The 17,643-nt window shown below is 41.0% G+C and overlaps 1 protein-coding gene across 1 annotated transcript in view; it reads right to left on the bottom strand.

Moving 5' to 3' along the window:
• Positions 1 to 17,643, bottom strand: part of LSM14A (LSM14A, mRNA processing body assembly factor) — a 53,816-nt gene that overhangs the window by 1,491 nt on the left and 34,682 nt on the right. Inside the window, 5 exon segments of the mRNA NM_001315798.1 lie at positions 5,901 to 6,132; positions 8,066 to 8,237; positions 8,343 to 8,525; positions 12,473 to 12,538; positions 12,812 to 12,988. Of these exon segments, the coding sequence (NP_001302727.1) occupies positions 5,901 to 6,132; positions 8,066 to 8,237; positions 8,343 to 8,525; positions 12,473 to 12,538; positions 12,812 to 12,988 (830 nt within the window).

The raw sequence follows: 17,643 nt of genomic DNA, 5'->3' as shown, positions 1-17,643 counted from the left end.
AAGCAATAAAAATCTCCAGAAGCCTCTAGCTTTTACCAGTGAGATTAACCCTAAACTAAAGGCCTGTACACAGCATCAGAGCCAAGGGCTTCTATTTCCCTCAGGTCTAGCTGCTAACCACATACCTGATTTTTTTTTTTTTTTTTTTAAATCCACTGAGCAAGGCCAGGGATTGAACTCGCATCCTTACTGATACTAGTCGGGTCTGTAACCCGCTGAGCCACATTGAGAACTCTATATTCCAGATTTTTAATGCTGATTCTCATCCAGACTGTTAGAAATATACTTCCTATGTTAAAAACTTACCTTTACCTGTGTATAGACAGAACACCAAACCATTTGTACAATGTTATTAAATTAGAATACAAACAGCATGGTGTAAGTTGGTGCAGAAAGAAATCAGCTAAAAACTATCCTACTGTTCCTGACCAATGCCAATCCTTACATGCTCCATTTTTTTTTTTTTTTTAATCTTTCAGGAAGCTGTATGATCAATCCAGATCTTTTAGGGTTGAAAAGCTATGGTTTTGTGAAAGGTATTAAAAAAAAAAGCAAGAAAGAGAGGGAAAGAGGAAGAGAAAGGAGGATGAGGGGGTGACAGAAAGGTAGCAAGAAGGAGAAAATACAAGGGTAAAGGGAGGGAGTGCCATGCTGAGCATTTCAGACACCCTGCTGTTTTTGGACCCTCTCTGAGGAAACACAGACACAAATGGAAGGCAATCTGTCTCACCCACCATGGTGGTTTAATCTCCTTAGCAGCAGCACATGAAAGAGGACCAAGCTACATTCTTGTTATCCCTAGCCTGATCTCCCAGCCCCCGAAAAAGAAAGAAAAAAGCACCACAGGACCAAACTCACCACAAAGTTATGTTTTTACCATTATCCTTAAGGAAAACTTGGCCAGAAGTCAAAGAGTAAGTTTTCGCTTGTACCTAGATCAAGAGATTTAACTCTTCCGGGTCCTTGGTTTCTACTGGGAGAGAGGTTCTAGTTGACTGATATTTCTAAAGAGTTCTTTAAAAAAAACAACTATGGTCCCATCTTTAACCATGATTTCATTAAACAACCAGGTCTGCTTATAATGTTCATGCCAATAAAGCATAAAAAACAAAGTTAACCCCTTACATGAAGGCTGCTGCAAATACATGGCCCTCCATCTCTAAGAAGTATTAGCTGTCTCAGAAATGAGTTTAAACCTTGAAGGTAAATCTCCTTTATGTAATTGGGGTCACTCACTAATTTCTACCTTTAAAGGTGCCAGGTGGTATGATTTAGAAGGCACAGGCTGTTGAGAAATTCAGGGATCTAGTGGCAGACAGAAGGATCATTCACCTCTGGAATAGACAATCAATAGCCAGCCACACTGATGGACCTTCATTTGACCGTACCGAAGGCCGAAATAACTTATTCCTAATCATCACGCTAAGTATTTACTTCAAGTCCACTATGCTCCATGCTGAGACAGGTCTTCTGGTGGAAAGAAAATATGCATTAATGCCAAGAGGCTCCCATCTAGTTGGTGATGCAGAACAAAACACATGAAATACAGAATATGAGTATATTTAGAATGTGTGCTGATGAAAGCAGATAACACAGGAGTTCAGAAAAGAAAGTGGAGGAAGGAAAAGAAGTTTCTAAGGATAGAGCAAACCGTGGGCAAGACTGAAAGGAAGTCCCTGACTTCTAGCTGTGTCTGACTCCCTTCTGGACTATAAACACCAAGAAAGCTGGGTCTGCATGTGTTTTGTTACCAATGTTCAGCACAGAGCTTGGCATATGTGAAGAACCCTGATATGTTTGGTCAATGATAAGGTTAGAGCTGGAATCAAGCAGTGTGTTTAAGAGATGATCATGAGTCAAGTTGCTTGGTCAAATAGGTTGAAGGGTGATAAGATATGGGGCTGGATACATCAAGTGGGACCCTCACAGATTAAAAAGAGCAGACAGTGCAATGTCACGTTAGAACCTCCTAACCATCAAGGTCCAGTCAATTATCACTCCTTGAAGCATTCAAGGAGAGGCTGGGATATATTAGTGTGGGTAAAGACTCACGCAGTCAACCTCTACAAAGCATTCTAATTCTGCAATACATATGATAGGAGTTTCACCAAAAGGCTCAAAACGGCTGAAGAGTGAGACATGGTCTCAGAAAAGGTTTGCATTAATAAGTGCACATACTATGTACACAGCTGTTACTCAAAGGTTTATTGATGACTGTTCAGAAAGGGAAAGTAACGGTCCAGTCTTATAGACAACATGATAGCTATTTTTTCAAATATCTGAAAAATCAGACAAGGGTAGATTTAAATAGGTTGAAGAGAGAGGGAAAAGACATGTACATGTCTTTGAAATCTTAATACTGAGAGTTATCCTTAGGGTGGGATGGATGCTTTTAGGAAGAGTAAGTTCTCAGCCCCTAGAAGGGATACCAACAGAAAAGGTTTATGGTTTAGCCAGGAGGTCACACCTCTCAGATACTCTGAGACTTTAATGAACTTTAAAAGGTGTATCTTAAATAAAACTGTGAAACTCTATCTACAAATGTCAAGACTGAGGGTCTGAAAGGTTTAACAACTCAAATGAAGTCATACTAGCAAAAATTACTAAAATTCTCACCAGGATCAAGGTCTAATTTAAACATACTTTTTCTCAAACCATGTTGATTCAATGTGGTCTTTAACAGGAGTTGCCATAGGTTCTTCAACAGGTAGCTGATATGCCTAAAGTGAGGTAAAGAAGGTCTGAAGACCAATCAGTGGGTTATCATGGTAGCTGACAGAAACATCTCAAAGGAATGAATATGGTGATGTGGAAATGGACCATGATCATAAATACCTCCACTGCCTGGGAGACAAAAAGAACACCAAACTGAGATGATGGGAAAATGAGATGATGAGGTCATTCTGAGGAAGATTAAGTTGACCACAGGACACAATATAGGTAGATATAGAGAAATGTAGGTGAAAGCATACAAGATCTGAGCTGAAAAACTGATTAGAAACTATGAACAGACAAGCTAAGAAAGGGGAGGAGAGGAGGAAGTGGGGAAGAGAGCTCAAGGGTATCCAAGAGTGCCAACATGAACAGGTTTACAGGCAAGACGGAGCAAACTGAACACTGCAGGGTAGGTAAAAAGGTCCTGAGATTGGAATAAGCTTGGCACCAAACAAGAGCAAGAAGGCCCACATATGTATAGTAAAACTAATGAAGAAAAGGGCAGTCCTAGTGGCAACAATGACTAGAGCCAAGTACTAGACTTCTGACCTGGAGAAGCAGGCAGATCATGAAGCACCTTATATGCTGTGTTGAGGAAAATGTGTTATCTTCATAAAGGAAAAAAAAAAATTTAAAAAACCAGGGAAGAAAGACTCTAAGCTGGGCAGGTGGTTATAGGGTCCATTACTGCAGAGAAGTTAAGGCAAATATTTGTGAAAAGGCTACTGAATTCCGTAAGAAAAGGTTACTGGCGACCTCAAGAGGAATAATAGTGGAAAGTAAGAGTAGTTCCATACTAAGACATAGTTTCCCAGTTGGAATGGCCATTTTGCAACTCAGAAATCCTGCAGCTACACCAGGCTACATCTACCACGGTTGACAGCATAAGCTAACAACTTGAGGCTAATTTTCGGCAGTCTTGGCTATGATGACTCAAAGGCATCAAAACTAAGAGAACAGGAGTTCCCATTGTGGCGCAGAGGGAACAAATCGGACTAGGAACTACGAGGTTGCAGGTTCAGTCACTGGCCTCATTCAGTGGGTCAAGGATCTGGCGTTGCCATGAGCTGTGATGTAGGCTGCAGACTCGGCTTGGATCTGGTGTTGCTGTGGTGTAGGCTGGCAACTGCAGCTTGATTCTACCCCTAGCCTGGGAACCTCCATATGCAGCAGATGTGGCCCTACAAAGCAAAAAACAAAAACAAAACCCAAAAAAAAATCCCTAACAGACTCAAAAACCACTAACACTGAACCTTCAAGAGGGAGCTCAACAATGGCTAGTTTTTTGACTGCACCTGCAGCATGTAGAAGTTCCCAGGCCAGGGACCAAACTTGTGCAACAGCAGAGACCTGAGCCACAGCAGAGACAGTGATGAATCCTTAATTGCTAGGCCACTAGGGAACTCCCAATGGCCTGTTTTAAATACTGAATAATGAAATTCCTGCTAGCAGGTCTTTTTGTTTCCAATCACCCTTTGCAAATCCTAGCAGATTTCTTTATTACAGGATTTGATCCTTTCTTTCTTCTTCTTTTTAATTTTTTGGTTGTGCCCGCAGCATGCAAAAATCCCTAGGCCAGGGATCGAACCTGCACAACAGCAGTGACAATGCTGGATCCTTAACCCACTAGGTCACCAGGGAACTCTAACCCTTTCTTTGATGATATAACTTCCTCTCCACTATCTCTAAAATCAATAAACTTGGACAATAACACTGACTTAATTTATAGACCCCTTTAAATAAATTATACATACAAACAGACCTATAGAATTTTCTGGCAGCAGTTCTCAAATGCCAACATGATATTTTCAAGAACATGATAAAAATAAGAAAACCAGGGGAGTTCCTGCCGTGGCTTAGCAAGGAACAAACCCGACTAGTATCCATGAGGATATGGGTTCGATCCCTGACCTTGCTCAGTGGTTTAAGGATCCAGCATTGCCGTGAGTTGTGGTGCAGGTTGCAGACATGGCTTGGATCTGGCATTGCTGTGGCTGTGGTGTAGGCTGGTGGCTGCAGCTCCGATTCGATCTCTAGCCTGGGTACTTCCACATGCTGTGAGTGAGCCCCTAAAAAGACCAAAAAAAAAAAAGAAAACCAGGGAAAAAGTTAGTTTCCCACATAACTAAATTAAGAGTACTGACTCAGGAACAAAATTACTAGGTTCAAGACCCAGCACCATCCACACACTAGCTGATCCGGGGCAAGTTAATATCTCTGTACCTATTTCCTCATTTGTATGCATAAAATATTATATAAATGTTAGCTGCTGTTAAATGTGTAGGGTTTTTCCCCCTACCCCTGTGACCTATGCCATAGGTGTGGCAACGATGGCTCCTGTGCCAGGCTGGGAAGTGAACCAACAATGCTACAGAGATGAGCCAGATCATTAACCCCCTGCACCACAATGGGAACTCCTAAATACGTAGGCCTGCCTTCCATTCCGGAGTATGTTCTTCCTAGATTCTTTGGTGTTAAAGTATATCTTATAACATGAAATACAGGTGATATAATATGGTCCTTTCTCTTTCTTTTTTGTTTTTAGGTCTGCACTTGTGGTATATAGAGGTTCCCAGGCTAGGGGTTGAATCGGAGCTGTTGCTATCAGCCTATACCACAGCCACAGCAACGCCAGATCCAAGCTGAGTTTGTGACCTACATGACAGCTCACAGCAATGCCAGTTCCTTAACCCACTGAGCAAGGCCAGGGATCGAACCTGCAACCTCATGGCTCCTAGTCAGATTTGTTTCTGCTACGCCATGATGGGAACTCTGTTTCTTTCTTATATAATCTCCCCTGTGCCTCCAACAAGGACAAAAAAAATTATTTTAAAGAAAAGAAATAAAAAAAGAAATAACCCTAAGTCAGTCTCTCATAATTTTCTGGAAGAAATTTTACCAGTCCGTGAAACCTGAAACTATGTTTCTATAACAGAAAGACAAAAAAGAGTATCATATTTCTCTTATTTCTTCCAACTAAAAATAGGGTAAAAATACAGATTCATTAGCCAAGTCACTGCTTCTTAAAGTTACATATAAATATCCTAACTAGGTACAGCCTCCACTGAAAAGTCAAAATGTGTTATACAAACACCTTAAAGATATTTACCCAAAGCAGATAAAAGTTAAACATTTTGAGTTTCACAGAACTGCAAGGCAATCCCAAAACATGTAATAATACTTACCCTATATTCAAAATCTGCAAATTCCCTGCCCCCACGACCTCCTCTGAATCCACCACGAAATCCTCGAGGGGTGGTAAAGGTACCACCTCGGCCACCACCACGCCCTCGGCCACCACGGAAACCAAGACCTCCTCTGCCTCTGTACCCTCCACGGCCACGGTTTGGACGAAGTGGGATTCCAAATGTTTCTGCATTTAATCTTCGTTCTTCAGCCCAGGTTGGTCTCCGTTCTCTATAATAAAAATAGATACTTGTTTTAAAGAACAATCCCCAGCAAAACTATGCAGCAATAATTCCCAAATTAAGGCTAAGTAAGTCCTAAGGATCCAATAAAAATAAGCACTTTATCTAAGTCATTACAAGCTGTTCACGGCAATATGGCCACAATATTCTGTTAAACTTCATGTGAAAATGACCAATATTAGGTTTCTTCAAATGCAGTTTACAAAGAAATTGACAAGAGCTCTAATATAAGGGAATTCAGATACCATGGGATAGGCAATTGACTCTATCCTCCAATCAGTTCCAGAGGAAGAAAGGGCAAAGCCAGAAAAAGAAATCCTGTCTCAGGAAGTGAGGTGATGGCAGATAGGTCCTTAAGTTCCTAATATGCTCCCAGCCCAGTCTCTAGACTTGACTCCTAAACAAGTGTCTGAATTGTTGCTGCTGCCCTAGAGCCCAGACAAAAAGAGGATTCAGAATCATTCCCATCCATCATCATCATCATCATCATCATTATTATTATTATTATTTTTTGCTTTTTAGGGCTGTACCCGTGGAATACGGAGGGTCCCAGGCTAGGGGTCTAATCGGAGCTATAGCTGCTGGCCTATGCAACAGTCACAGCAATATAGGATATGAGCCGTCTCTGCAACCTACACCATAGCTCCTGGCAACACTGGATCCTTAACCCACTGAGTGAGGCCAGGAATGGAACCTGCAACCTCATGGTTCCTAGTTGAATTTGTTTCTGCTGTGCCATGACGGGAACACCTCCATTCTCATCCATTATTTATTTATTTATTTTTTATTTTTTTATTTTCCCACTGTACAGCAAGGGAGTCAGGTTATCCTTACATGTATACATTACAATTATATTTTTTCCCCCACCCTTTCTTCTGTTGCAACATGAGTATCTAGACAAAGTTCTCAATGCTATTCAGCAGGATCTCCTTGTAAATCTATTCTAAGTTGTGTTTGATAAGCCCAAGCTTCCGATCCCTCCCACTCCCTCCCCCTCCCATCCATTATTTAAAGTGAAGTAGACAACTGCCACCAGGTGGCACCAAACTGCAGCCGAGAAGACAATGTGGATAGGTCAGTAGAAACTTATTTGCTGGGTCCTTTAACCAATTTTCTGAATCCACATTTATTGCAATATAGCAGAGTTTTACTATATCAGCAAATTTCATCTGAACTACACTGTAGAGGGGTAAAGTAAAAAGCATTTAGATGTTAGATAAGTGCTTCTATTTTAATTACTAATTTTCAAATGTGACATCCCCAAACAAAAAAAAGTATATGATCATTTCTTTCTGAGAATAATATCATTTAAAATTTTAGTACAGAAGTTCCCGTTGTGGCGCAGTGGTTAACGAATCCGACTAGGAACCATGAGGTTGCGGGTTTGGACCCTGCCCTTGCTCAGTGGGTTAACGATCCGGCGTTGCCGTGAGCTGTGGTGTAGGTTGCAGACGCGGCTCGGATCCCGTGTTGCTGTGGCTCTGGCGTAGGCCAGGGGCTGTAGTTCTCATTCGACCCCTAGCCTGGGAACCTCCATATGCCATGGGAGCGGCCCAAAGAAACAGCAAAAAGGCAAAAATAAATAAATAAATAAACAAATAAATAAATAAAATTTTAGTACAGGAAGCCTTGTGGGTTAAGGATCGTTGCCGTAGCTGTGGCACAGGCCACAACTGTAGTGTGGATCAATCCCTGGCCCAGGAACTTCTACATGTTGTGGGTGTAGCTTAAAAAATTTTTTTAGTAAAGATTATTTTCTTCTAGCAAAATAAAACATTAAAAAGTGTAGTCATTAAATATATTTTAAAGTATTCATTAAACTTTGTGAATTAAAAAAAAACCCAAAAAACTGTGTGAATTTATAAGACATCATTTCATACTTCAACCTCCTCAGAGCATAGGAGCAGCTTAAAAGACTGTACCTATTATCATCACAAGAAATATTATCAAAGAAGGATTTAGTTTTATCATAATAACAATTAGGTCCAAGTGGGTCTTCTTCATCTGCATTTCCTTCACTGTTTTGGGTATCAACTCCTGAGTCTCCTTTATCTTCACCATTTACAGGCTTCTCTTGTTTCTCAAGTTTATCTTCTAATGAAAGACAAACACATACCATAAAAGTCAAGACTTGTACTAAATATCCATAATTCACAAGTCAAATAAGAGTATTTCCTGAGTAGAAGAATAAAAACCCACCTTTCAATTTAAGTTTATTATGAAACTCTCTGTCGATTTCCTCCTTGTTAAATTGTGCGTTCGCACTTTCAAAGTCAAAGTCTTTCTCAAATTTCATTGGACCATCTCGTCGAATACCAAATCTTCCTCTGCCACCTCGATGACCTCCACGCCCTCTCCTTGGAGCTGAAGGAGCACCTGGAACTATATTAATAAAGAAAGAATAAGCTGGTTTAGAGCAGAAGCTATTATTGTGGTTTTTACAGTAAATGGTTAATAACAGAAATGTTTATTACAAGTTTCTATATACATTGCTATATTTGTATTTTTTATATAAAAAAGAAATGAAGTTTGACAAATACTTAATACAAAAGAGAGAAGAATATGCATGCAATTTATAAATGGCACACATGAAATTTATATATATATATTTTTTGTCTTTTTGTCTCTTTGTTGTTGTTGTTGTTGTTGTTGCTATTTCTTGGGCCGCTCCCGCGGCATATGGAGGTTCCCAGGCTAGGGGTTGAATCGGAGCTGTAGCCACTGGCCTACACCAGAGCCACAGCAACGCAGGATCCGAGCCGTGTCTGCAACCTACACCACAGCTCACGGCAACGCCGGATCGTTAACCCACTGAGCAAGGGCAGGGACCGAACCCGCAACCTCATGGTTCCTAGTCGGATTCGTTAACCACTGCGCCACGACGGGAACTCCGTGAAATTTATATTGATGGGGTCTACACTCATATGCTACTCATAGAGAGTGTACAATCAAACGACTTGGGACACTTCTGTACTAAATTACTATGTACTCCTCGAGGGTAGGGAGCTTTGTTCTGCTATATCCCTAATACTAACAAAGTGCCAAACATATGGTGGGTCCTCAAAATTTAGTAAGACTTCTATGGAAAGGATCACAGGACCGAAGATTTAAGTGGGAAAAATAAATGAACACTACTCAGTACAAAGTGAAAGATAACACAAAAGACAAGAAGTACCAGGTCTCAACCAATCCAACCACTTCCTGCTTCACCTTTACTGTCTTCCTCCATAATATGGTGCCATATTATTCAAGTTGTCCTGTATCTATTCTTTCTCTAACAATTTAATTCAATAATGAGGCTTTCGAGGTATGATAAAGCAATACCAAAATAGTATTAATTACAGTGAAAATTTGAGAACACAAATATACAACTCAAGAGGTATACAAATAGTTAAGAAAAAATAGATAAAACAGAAACGGAATAGTATTTGATGTGAGTTCACAGAAAAATACAAAGCACAAAAAAGTATGAACTCAATGATTAGAATTCTGTGAAATGTTTAACACATACAAAGATCCAAAGTGACTACAAATAAACAGGTTTGTGCTCACTGTACACTGAAATTTGGCAAACTGTCCAAGTTTGAGAAAACAAACCATAAAAACCCACAGCAGCGTATCCACACACTTAACTCTAGATAAGCATGTTTAGATATTCAACTCTACTACTGAAAATGTCTTGGCCACAAGCCAGAAAGTGCAGCATGATATTTCTGTCTTAAATTCTGAAGGGCAGTGACATCTACTTTTATTTATTTTATATGATTTTTTGGATTATGGAAGGTGGCAATTATTTATTTATTTATTCATTTATTTTAGGGCTGCAGGTGTGGTATATGGAGGTTCCCAGGCTAGGGGTCCAATTGGGGCTACAGCCGCTGGCTTACACTACAGCCACAGCAATGCCAGACCTTTAATCCACTGAATGAGGCTAGGGATCGAATCTGCAACCTCATGGTTACTAGTCAGATTTGTTTCCGCTGTGCCACAACGGGAACTCCAGTTATTTTATCTTGAGAGAGGGGTTCTTTCTTTTTCCAAATTAAAAAAAGTGAAATATAGTAAAATCGACCCCAAAACTCTGTATACTATGGTATACAGAACATATAAAAAAACATAAGGAGTTCCCATTGTGGTGCAGCGGAAATGAGGACGATTAGTATCCAAGGGGATGTGGGTTTGATCCCTGGCCTCAATTAGCAGGTTGGGGATCAGGTTTTGCTGTGTGAGCTGTGGTGTAGGTCACAGATGCAGCTCGGATTCCATGTTGTTGTGGCATAGGGCAGCAGCTGTAGCTCCAATTAGACCCCTAGCCTGGGAACCTCCATATACCACAAGTACGGCCCTAAAAAGCAAAAAACAAAACAAAAAAAGCCCCCAAAAAACAAAAAACAAACAAACAAAAAACACCACCACCACCCACCATCAGGTACGGTTTATTCCGAACATGTAATGACGTATTTTTCAAAAAGTCTTTTAAAATAGGAGTTCCCGTCATGGCTCAGTAGTTAACAAAATCAGATTAGAAACCATGAGGTTGCGGGTTTGATCCCTGGCTTTGCTCAGTGGGTTAAGGATCAGGCGTTGCTATGAGCTGTGGTGTAGACTACAGATGCGGCTCGGATCCTGCTTTGCTCTGGCTGTGGTGTAGGCCGGCAGCTATAGCTCCGATTAGACCCCTAGCTTGGGAACTTCCATGTGCCACAGATATGGCCCTAGAAAAGACAAAAAAGACAAAAAAAAAAAAAAAAAAAAAAGAGAGAGAGAGAGAGATGGAGTCCCCACTGTGGTTCATTGGGTTGAAAATCTAACTGTAGTGGCTCATGTCACTGTAGAGGTGTGGGTTTGATCCACAGCCCAGTGCAGTGGGTTAAAGGAACTGGCGTTGCCACAGCTGCAGCGTAGGTCACAGCTATGACTCAGATTCCATCCCTGGCCTGGGAACTTCCATATGCCATGAGTGCGGCCATTTATAAAGGGGGGGGGTAGTTCCTGTCATGGCATAGCAGAAATGAATCCGACTAGGAACCATGAGGTTGTGGGTTCAATCCCTGGCCTTGCTCAGTGGGTTAAGGATTTGGTGTTGCCGTGAGCTGTGGTGTAGGTCGCAGACGTGGCTCAGATCCCGAGATGCTGTGGCTCTGGCGTAGGCTGGAAGCTACAGCTCCGATTTGATCCCTAGCCTGGGAACCTCCATGTGCCATCGGTGCGGCCCTAGAAAAGACAAAAAAAAAGAAAAAAAAAAAAAAAAGTCTTTTGAAAAATAAAAAGCACAGAGTGGTTTTGTGTGTGCATCATCTAGCTTCCCCTCCAATAGTAACATCTTCTTTAACTATTAAATAAAAAACCAGAAGTTCCTGTGCAGGGGTTAAGAATCCAACATAGTCCGTGAGGATGCAGGTTCAATCCCTGGCCTCACTAAGTGGGTTAAAGACTCAGAGTTGCTGCAAGCTGTGTCAAAGATCACAGATGCAGCTTGGATCCTGTGTTGGTATGGCTGTGGCATAAGCCTGCAGCTGCAGCTTTGATTGGACCCCTAGCTCAAGAACTTCTATAGGCTGCAAGTGCGGCCTTAAAAAAAAAAAAATCTGACTGAAGCAAATCAGGTCACTGTGGAAGTATGGATTTGATACCCGGCCTGGCCCAGTGGGTTAAAGGATCCAGTGTTGCTGAAACTTCGGTGCAGGTTGCAGATATGGCTCAGATTCAATCCCTGGCCCAGGAACACCCGGGCAGGTATGACTATTTAAAAGAAACAAAAACCAAAAACAACCAAAACGAAGTAAACAAAAACACATTAAAAAACTAGGACACTGGCACAATATAATTAACGACACCACAAATCTCATATTTAGACTTTTAACAGTTTTGCTTTTTTTTTTTTTTTTTTTTAAATGGCAGCACCTGTGGCATAATGCAAGTTCCTGGACCAGGAACTCAATTAGAGCCATAGCTGTGGCAGCACTGGATCCTTTAACCCACTGCGCCGGGCCAGGGATTGAACCCACACCTCCAAAGTGACCCAAGCTGCTACAGTTGTATTCTTAACCCACTGCGCCACAGTGGAAACTCCTGCATGTACTCATTTTTTGGCATGTCTTTTCACACAGTTCTATGACATTTTGCTATATGTACATATCTATACAACTACCACACAATCAAGATACAGAACTGTTCTGTAACCACAAGAAACTCCCCTGTGCTACTCCTTTACAGTCACCAACCCTTGCTGTTTATTTTTTTTTATAGTAATCACGCATCATACATTTCAAATGTTTTCTCTACTGAGAAGCACAGGATATGACTTTCAGATCCAAGTAACAACTTACCTATTTGTCTCTTGCTATCATTTCTGAGCTGCTCACTTTCTGGTCTTGAAACTTTATGTACTTCAGCTATAGAACATACAGAAAGTGACAATCAATTCAGGACACATAATCAAAAACTGGAAAGTCAGAAATGGAAAAACAAACCAACCAACCCAGAACAAAACCAAAAATCTGTACCTCCACCCCATCACTATTTTGAGTCAAATCTGAAAGACTGAACATTCAAGTTCAGTTTAAACCGTCTGAGATGATTCACATAAAGTACATCTTTTTAATGAAAATAAATTGAATGGAAGATGTTGATTAGTCAATTAATAAAGTAAATAGCTAAAGCTCTACCTCGCCTGTGCTCTTGATTCTCTATTGCTTTTTGGCTGGTAGATGGTAAAGGCCTGGTTGATACAGGGCTCCTTCTCCCAACAGGTGCCGGAGCAGGTAAGTGGGCCGAGGCGGTCTGTACTGCTTGTTCCATGGTTGGGCTTTTTCTCAAAGGGTCTAACTGAGGGCTTGAACGACCTAAAATGTAACCAAAAGATAAGAAACTACCCTTTTGGGGTTCCCTTTGTGGCTCAGCGGTTAACAAACCCGACCAGGATCCATGAAGATGAGGGTTCAATCCCTGCACTTGCTCAGTGGGTTAAGGATCCAGCGTTGCTGTGAGTTGTGGTTCAGGCCAGCAGCTGTAGCTCCAATTCGACCCCTAGCCTGGGAACCTCCATATGCCACAAGTATGGCCCTAAAAAGCAAAAAGAAAAAGAAAAAAAAGAAAAAAGCAAAAACTACCCTATCCTTTGGGGGTTTTAAAATGATGTGGGATGCCCCCCCTCCAAGTCCAAAGTTTTATTTCTACCAATTCAAATCCTTAGCACAATTTTTTTTTTTCCATTTTGCTAGGGCTGCATCTGTGGCATATGGAAGTTCCTAGGCTAGGGATTGAATCAGAGCTGCAGTTGCCGGCCTACATTCAGCCACAGCAATGCCAGAGCCAAGCTACATGTGCTACCTACAATGCAACTCATAGCAATGTCGGATCCTTAACCCAGTGATCAAGGCCAGGGATCAAACCCACATCCTCCTGGATATTGGTTGGGTTCTTAATCCACTGAGCCACAGCGGGAATTTCCTTAGCACAAATTTGAATCCATCTACTCATGAGATCAGAGTTTAAAACCGTTTTTCTTTAGTGGGTTGCTCTCTTGATTTAGTAAAAACAAACAAACAAAAAAGCCACCCAAACAAACAAAAAACTAACTTTGTCTGCAATTCTACCTGGTGGAATAAGGCTTAAGTAACTATTTTAAAAAACTGCTGCTGGTAAAAGATTCCCCAGGAATAGTATCAAAGATCACATAGGCAGGTCAGACATAGGCTTTTCCCAATAACCACAACCACAAGATTACATTGACACTTTAGCCATTATTTCCAGGGACTTTAACTTTTTTAATACCTTCTGAAGCTATGTCTAAGGTGATACCTTTATATCTCTAAGTACTATCTCTATTAAATTTCTATTATAAAGGAAGTAAAGAACTAGAAAGTCAGGTAAAGCTCTTCAATACCTTAGAGGCTTGGGTAATTAACATCAATACCAGCAACAAATAAATCCTTCATATGATTACACAGTAGCCGTACAGATTCTTTGCTATTTGAGGAATCTCTTGGCATGGTTTTTTGCTTAATATGGATTTTTGTACTTACAAATTCCATTTTTCCTTTTATGAGGTCAGAGCCTGAACAGAAGAATGTAACACTGGGTGTTCACATCAGGTTTTTTGTCCCTAATGTTTGCTGTAAATCTCTGATAAGGGTGCTCTCATATTCCATGATACTGTACCAAAATAAGTTTTACTTTAAAAAAAAATTATGCTCATTTTAGGTAAAAAACAAAACCAAACCAAATAGGCTGCAAATATTACTATCTACTTGTGCGTATCTACACAGTCTACAAACTGTTGAATTGGTGGGTGCTCACAGCACACTGGTTGTTGTGCTCCAGGTACTTCAGGGACTGTTTATAAGTAACATACCTCAAGTAAATGGTTTTCTAAAGTATGCAATTACAGGGAGTTCCTGTCATGGCGCAGTGGAAACAAATCCGACTAGGAACCATGAGCTTGTGCGTTCGATCCCTAGCCTCGCTCAGTGGGTTAAGGATCCGCTGTTGCTGTGAGCTGTGGTGTAGGTCGAAGATTCGGCTTGGATCTGGCGTTGCTGTGGCCCTGGAGTTAGGCTGGCAACCACAGCTCTTATTAGACCCCAGCCTGGGAACCTCCATATGCTGTGGGTGCGACCCTAGAAAAGACAAAAAAAATTTAAAAAATAAAGTATGCAATTACAAATGTGTGTCACCCTTCCCAGTCATTTTGTTGTTGTTGTTGTTGCTATTTCTTGGGCCGCTCCCATGGCATATGGAGGTTCCCAGGCTAGGGGTTGAACCGGAGCTGTAGCCACCGGCCTATGCCAGAGCCACAGCAACGCGGGATCCGAGCCGCGTCTGCAACCTACACCACAGCTCACGGCAACGCCGGATCTTTAACCCACTGAGCAAGGGCAGGGACCGAACCCGCAACCTCATGGTTCCTAGTCGGATTCGTTAACCACTGCGCCACGACGGGATCTCCCCTTCCCAGTCATTAATGCCAATGTTTACTGTGCCATTATCCTGCCATTGATTACAATGGGAAATCATGGTGCATTATACAAGTTTTGGCCTGTGAGAAAACATTTTATAACCACTTTTCCCCTTATAAAGGGATTTATTCATAAAACAAGTGTAAAGTTTTTTGAAAAGCATGTTGTTTAGGTAATTTTATAATAGTTCATTAAATGACCTTATAAACTTATAAAACTTTACTTAAGGCTTTTAAAATCTTATGACTTACAATATTACAGTGAACTGAAAGTGATAGGACAATCACAAGTAATAACTCATTTGTTGCGTATTCTGAAAACCTTTGTAATTAAAGTCTAGTACTAAACCATAGATGACAATTTTGTTATAAATAGAGAAGGTAGGTGATACTGGACATATTATTTGGATAAACCCAGAAGCTCTTTTATGGTAAAAACACACTTACTTAAGCTATCTTCATATTTTTTTTCATTACAATTACAAGAAAATTCTAGGTTTTAATTTAATTTTTGTAGCCGCACCTGTGACATATGGAAAAGTTCAATGTTAAAGAATGAAGAAATCTGAGGTTTAGTCCCAGTTTCAAGATTCAAAAAAGGGATTTTTTTAATAAACATATTTGATTAATATTCATTTTAATTTTTCACAGAAGTGTGCTTTTCTCTATTTTTTAAAATCTTTTTTACAGCAGCACTTGCAACATATGGAAGTTCCTGGGCCTGGGGCTGAATTCGGAGTTGCAGCCGAGGACTATGCCACAGCCACACCAACACTGGATCTGAGACGCATCTGCCGCCTACATTGCAGCTTGCACCAATGCAGATCCTTAACCCACCAAGAGAGGCAAGCGATCAAACCTGCATCCTCAGAGACAATACTGGGTCCTTAACCCGCTGAGCCACAATGGGAACTCTTAGGTTTTAAATTTTGTAAAACTCAGATATTTTAGTTAGTGAAATTAAAATGCAGATCCCCAGGACTTCTTTCCCATTCATTTATATAAGCATATCTCTTTCTTCTATTTAACTTATTTTAGTTTTAAGTATGAGGGAAGGATTCTAGAGTTATTTCTCCAAATGATCAGGCAGTTGTCTGTTTTCAACGTTATTTATTGGATAGCTAGTCTTTCCCTACTAATTTAAAAAGAGTATCTTTATCATATACTAATTATTGTACTTGGATCTGTTTCTGATGCTTGTTCTATTTGTATCTAAATTTATTTCCGCACTGCTTTATTTACTTGTTTTTTTGGATTTTTAGGGCCACACCTACAGGATATGAAGTTCCCAGGCTAAGGTTGAATCGGAGCTATTGTTGCTAGCCTACACCACAGCCAAAGCAACGCTGGATCTGAGCCACGTCTGCAACCTACACCATAGCTTATGGCAATGCTGGATCCTTAACCCACTGAGCAAGGCCAGGGATCGAACCTGCATCCTCATGGATACTAGTTGGGCTCAATTCTGCTAAGCCATGATGGAAACCCCTGCACTGCTTTAAGTATACTTTTTTTTTTTTTTTGGTCTTCTAAAAATTTTTTTATCTTTTCTACGGCTGCAACCGTGGCATAGGGAGGTTCCCAGGCTAGGGGTCTCATCGGACCTGCAGCCCCTGGCCTACACCACAGCCACAGCAACGCGGAATCCGAGCCGCATTTGCAACCTACAACACAGCTCACGGCAATGCCAGATCCTTAACCCACTGAGAGAGGCCAGGGACTGAACCCACAACCTCATGGTTCCTAGTCGGATGAGGAACCACTGAGCCATGACGGGAACTCCTTTTTTGGTCTTTTTTTAAGGGCCGCACCTGCAGCATATGGAGGTTCCCAAGCTTGGGGTTCAAGCAGAGCTCCAGCCGCTAGCCTATACCACAGCCACAGTAATGCCAGATCCAAGCTGCGTCTTTGAACTATATCACAGCTCACGGCAGTGCTGGATCCTTAACCCACTGAGCGATGCCAGGGATCGAACCTATGTCCTCATGGATCCTAGTGAGATTCGTTTCCACTGAGGCACAACAGGAACTCCTATGTTATATAGACTTCGTTAAGTGGTAAGCCCTATTTCATTACTTTTATTCTTTTTTTTTAGTGATTTTAATTTTTTCCATTATAGCTGGTTTACAGTGTTCTGTCCATTTTCCACTGTACGGCAAAGTGATCCAGTCACACATACACATATACATTCTTCTTCTTACATTATCCTCCATCATGTTCATTATAAGTGAGTAGGTATAGTTCCCAGTGCTATACAGCAGGATCTCATTGCTTATCCATTCCAAAGGCAAGAGTTTGCACATATTAACTCCAGATTCCCAGTCCATCCCACTCCCTCCCCCTCCCACTTGGCAACCACAAGTCTGTTCCCCAAGTCCATGAGTTTCTTTTCTGTGGAAAGGTTCATCTGTGCCATATATTAAGTTTCCAGTTTACTTTTATCCTTAAAATATGTCTAGGTATACTTCCAAGCATAATTTTAAAGACAGCCTCTGTATCTTTTATCAGGTTCTCTTACTATTCCATCTAGATTTATTGAGA

This window comes from Sus scrofa, chromosome 6 (genome assembly GCF_000003025.6).
Source record: "Sus scrofa isolate TJ Tabasco breed Duroc chromosome 6, Sscrofa11.1, whole genome shotgun sequence".
NCBI classification, from domain to species: Eukaryota; Metazoa; Chordata; class Mammalia; order Artiodactyla; family Suidae; genus Sus; species Sus scrofa.
The sequence above is the reverse complement of the archived record's forward strand: the minus strand, read 5'-3'. Positions and strand labels throughout refer to the sequence as shown.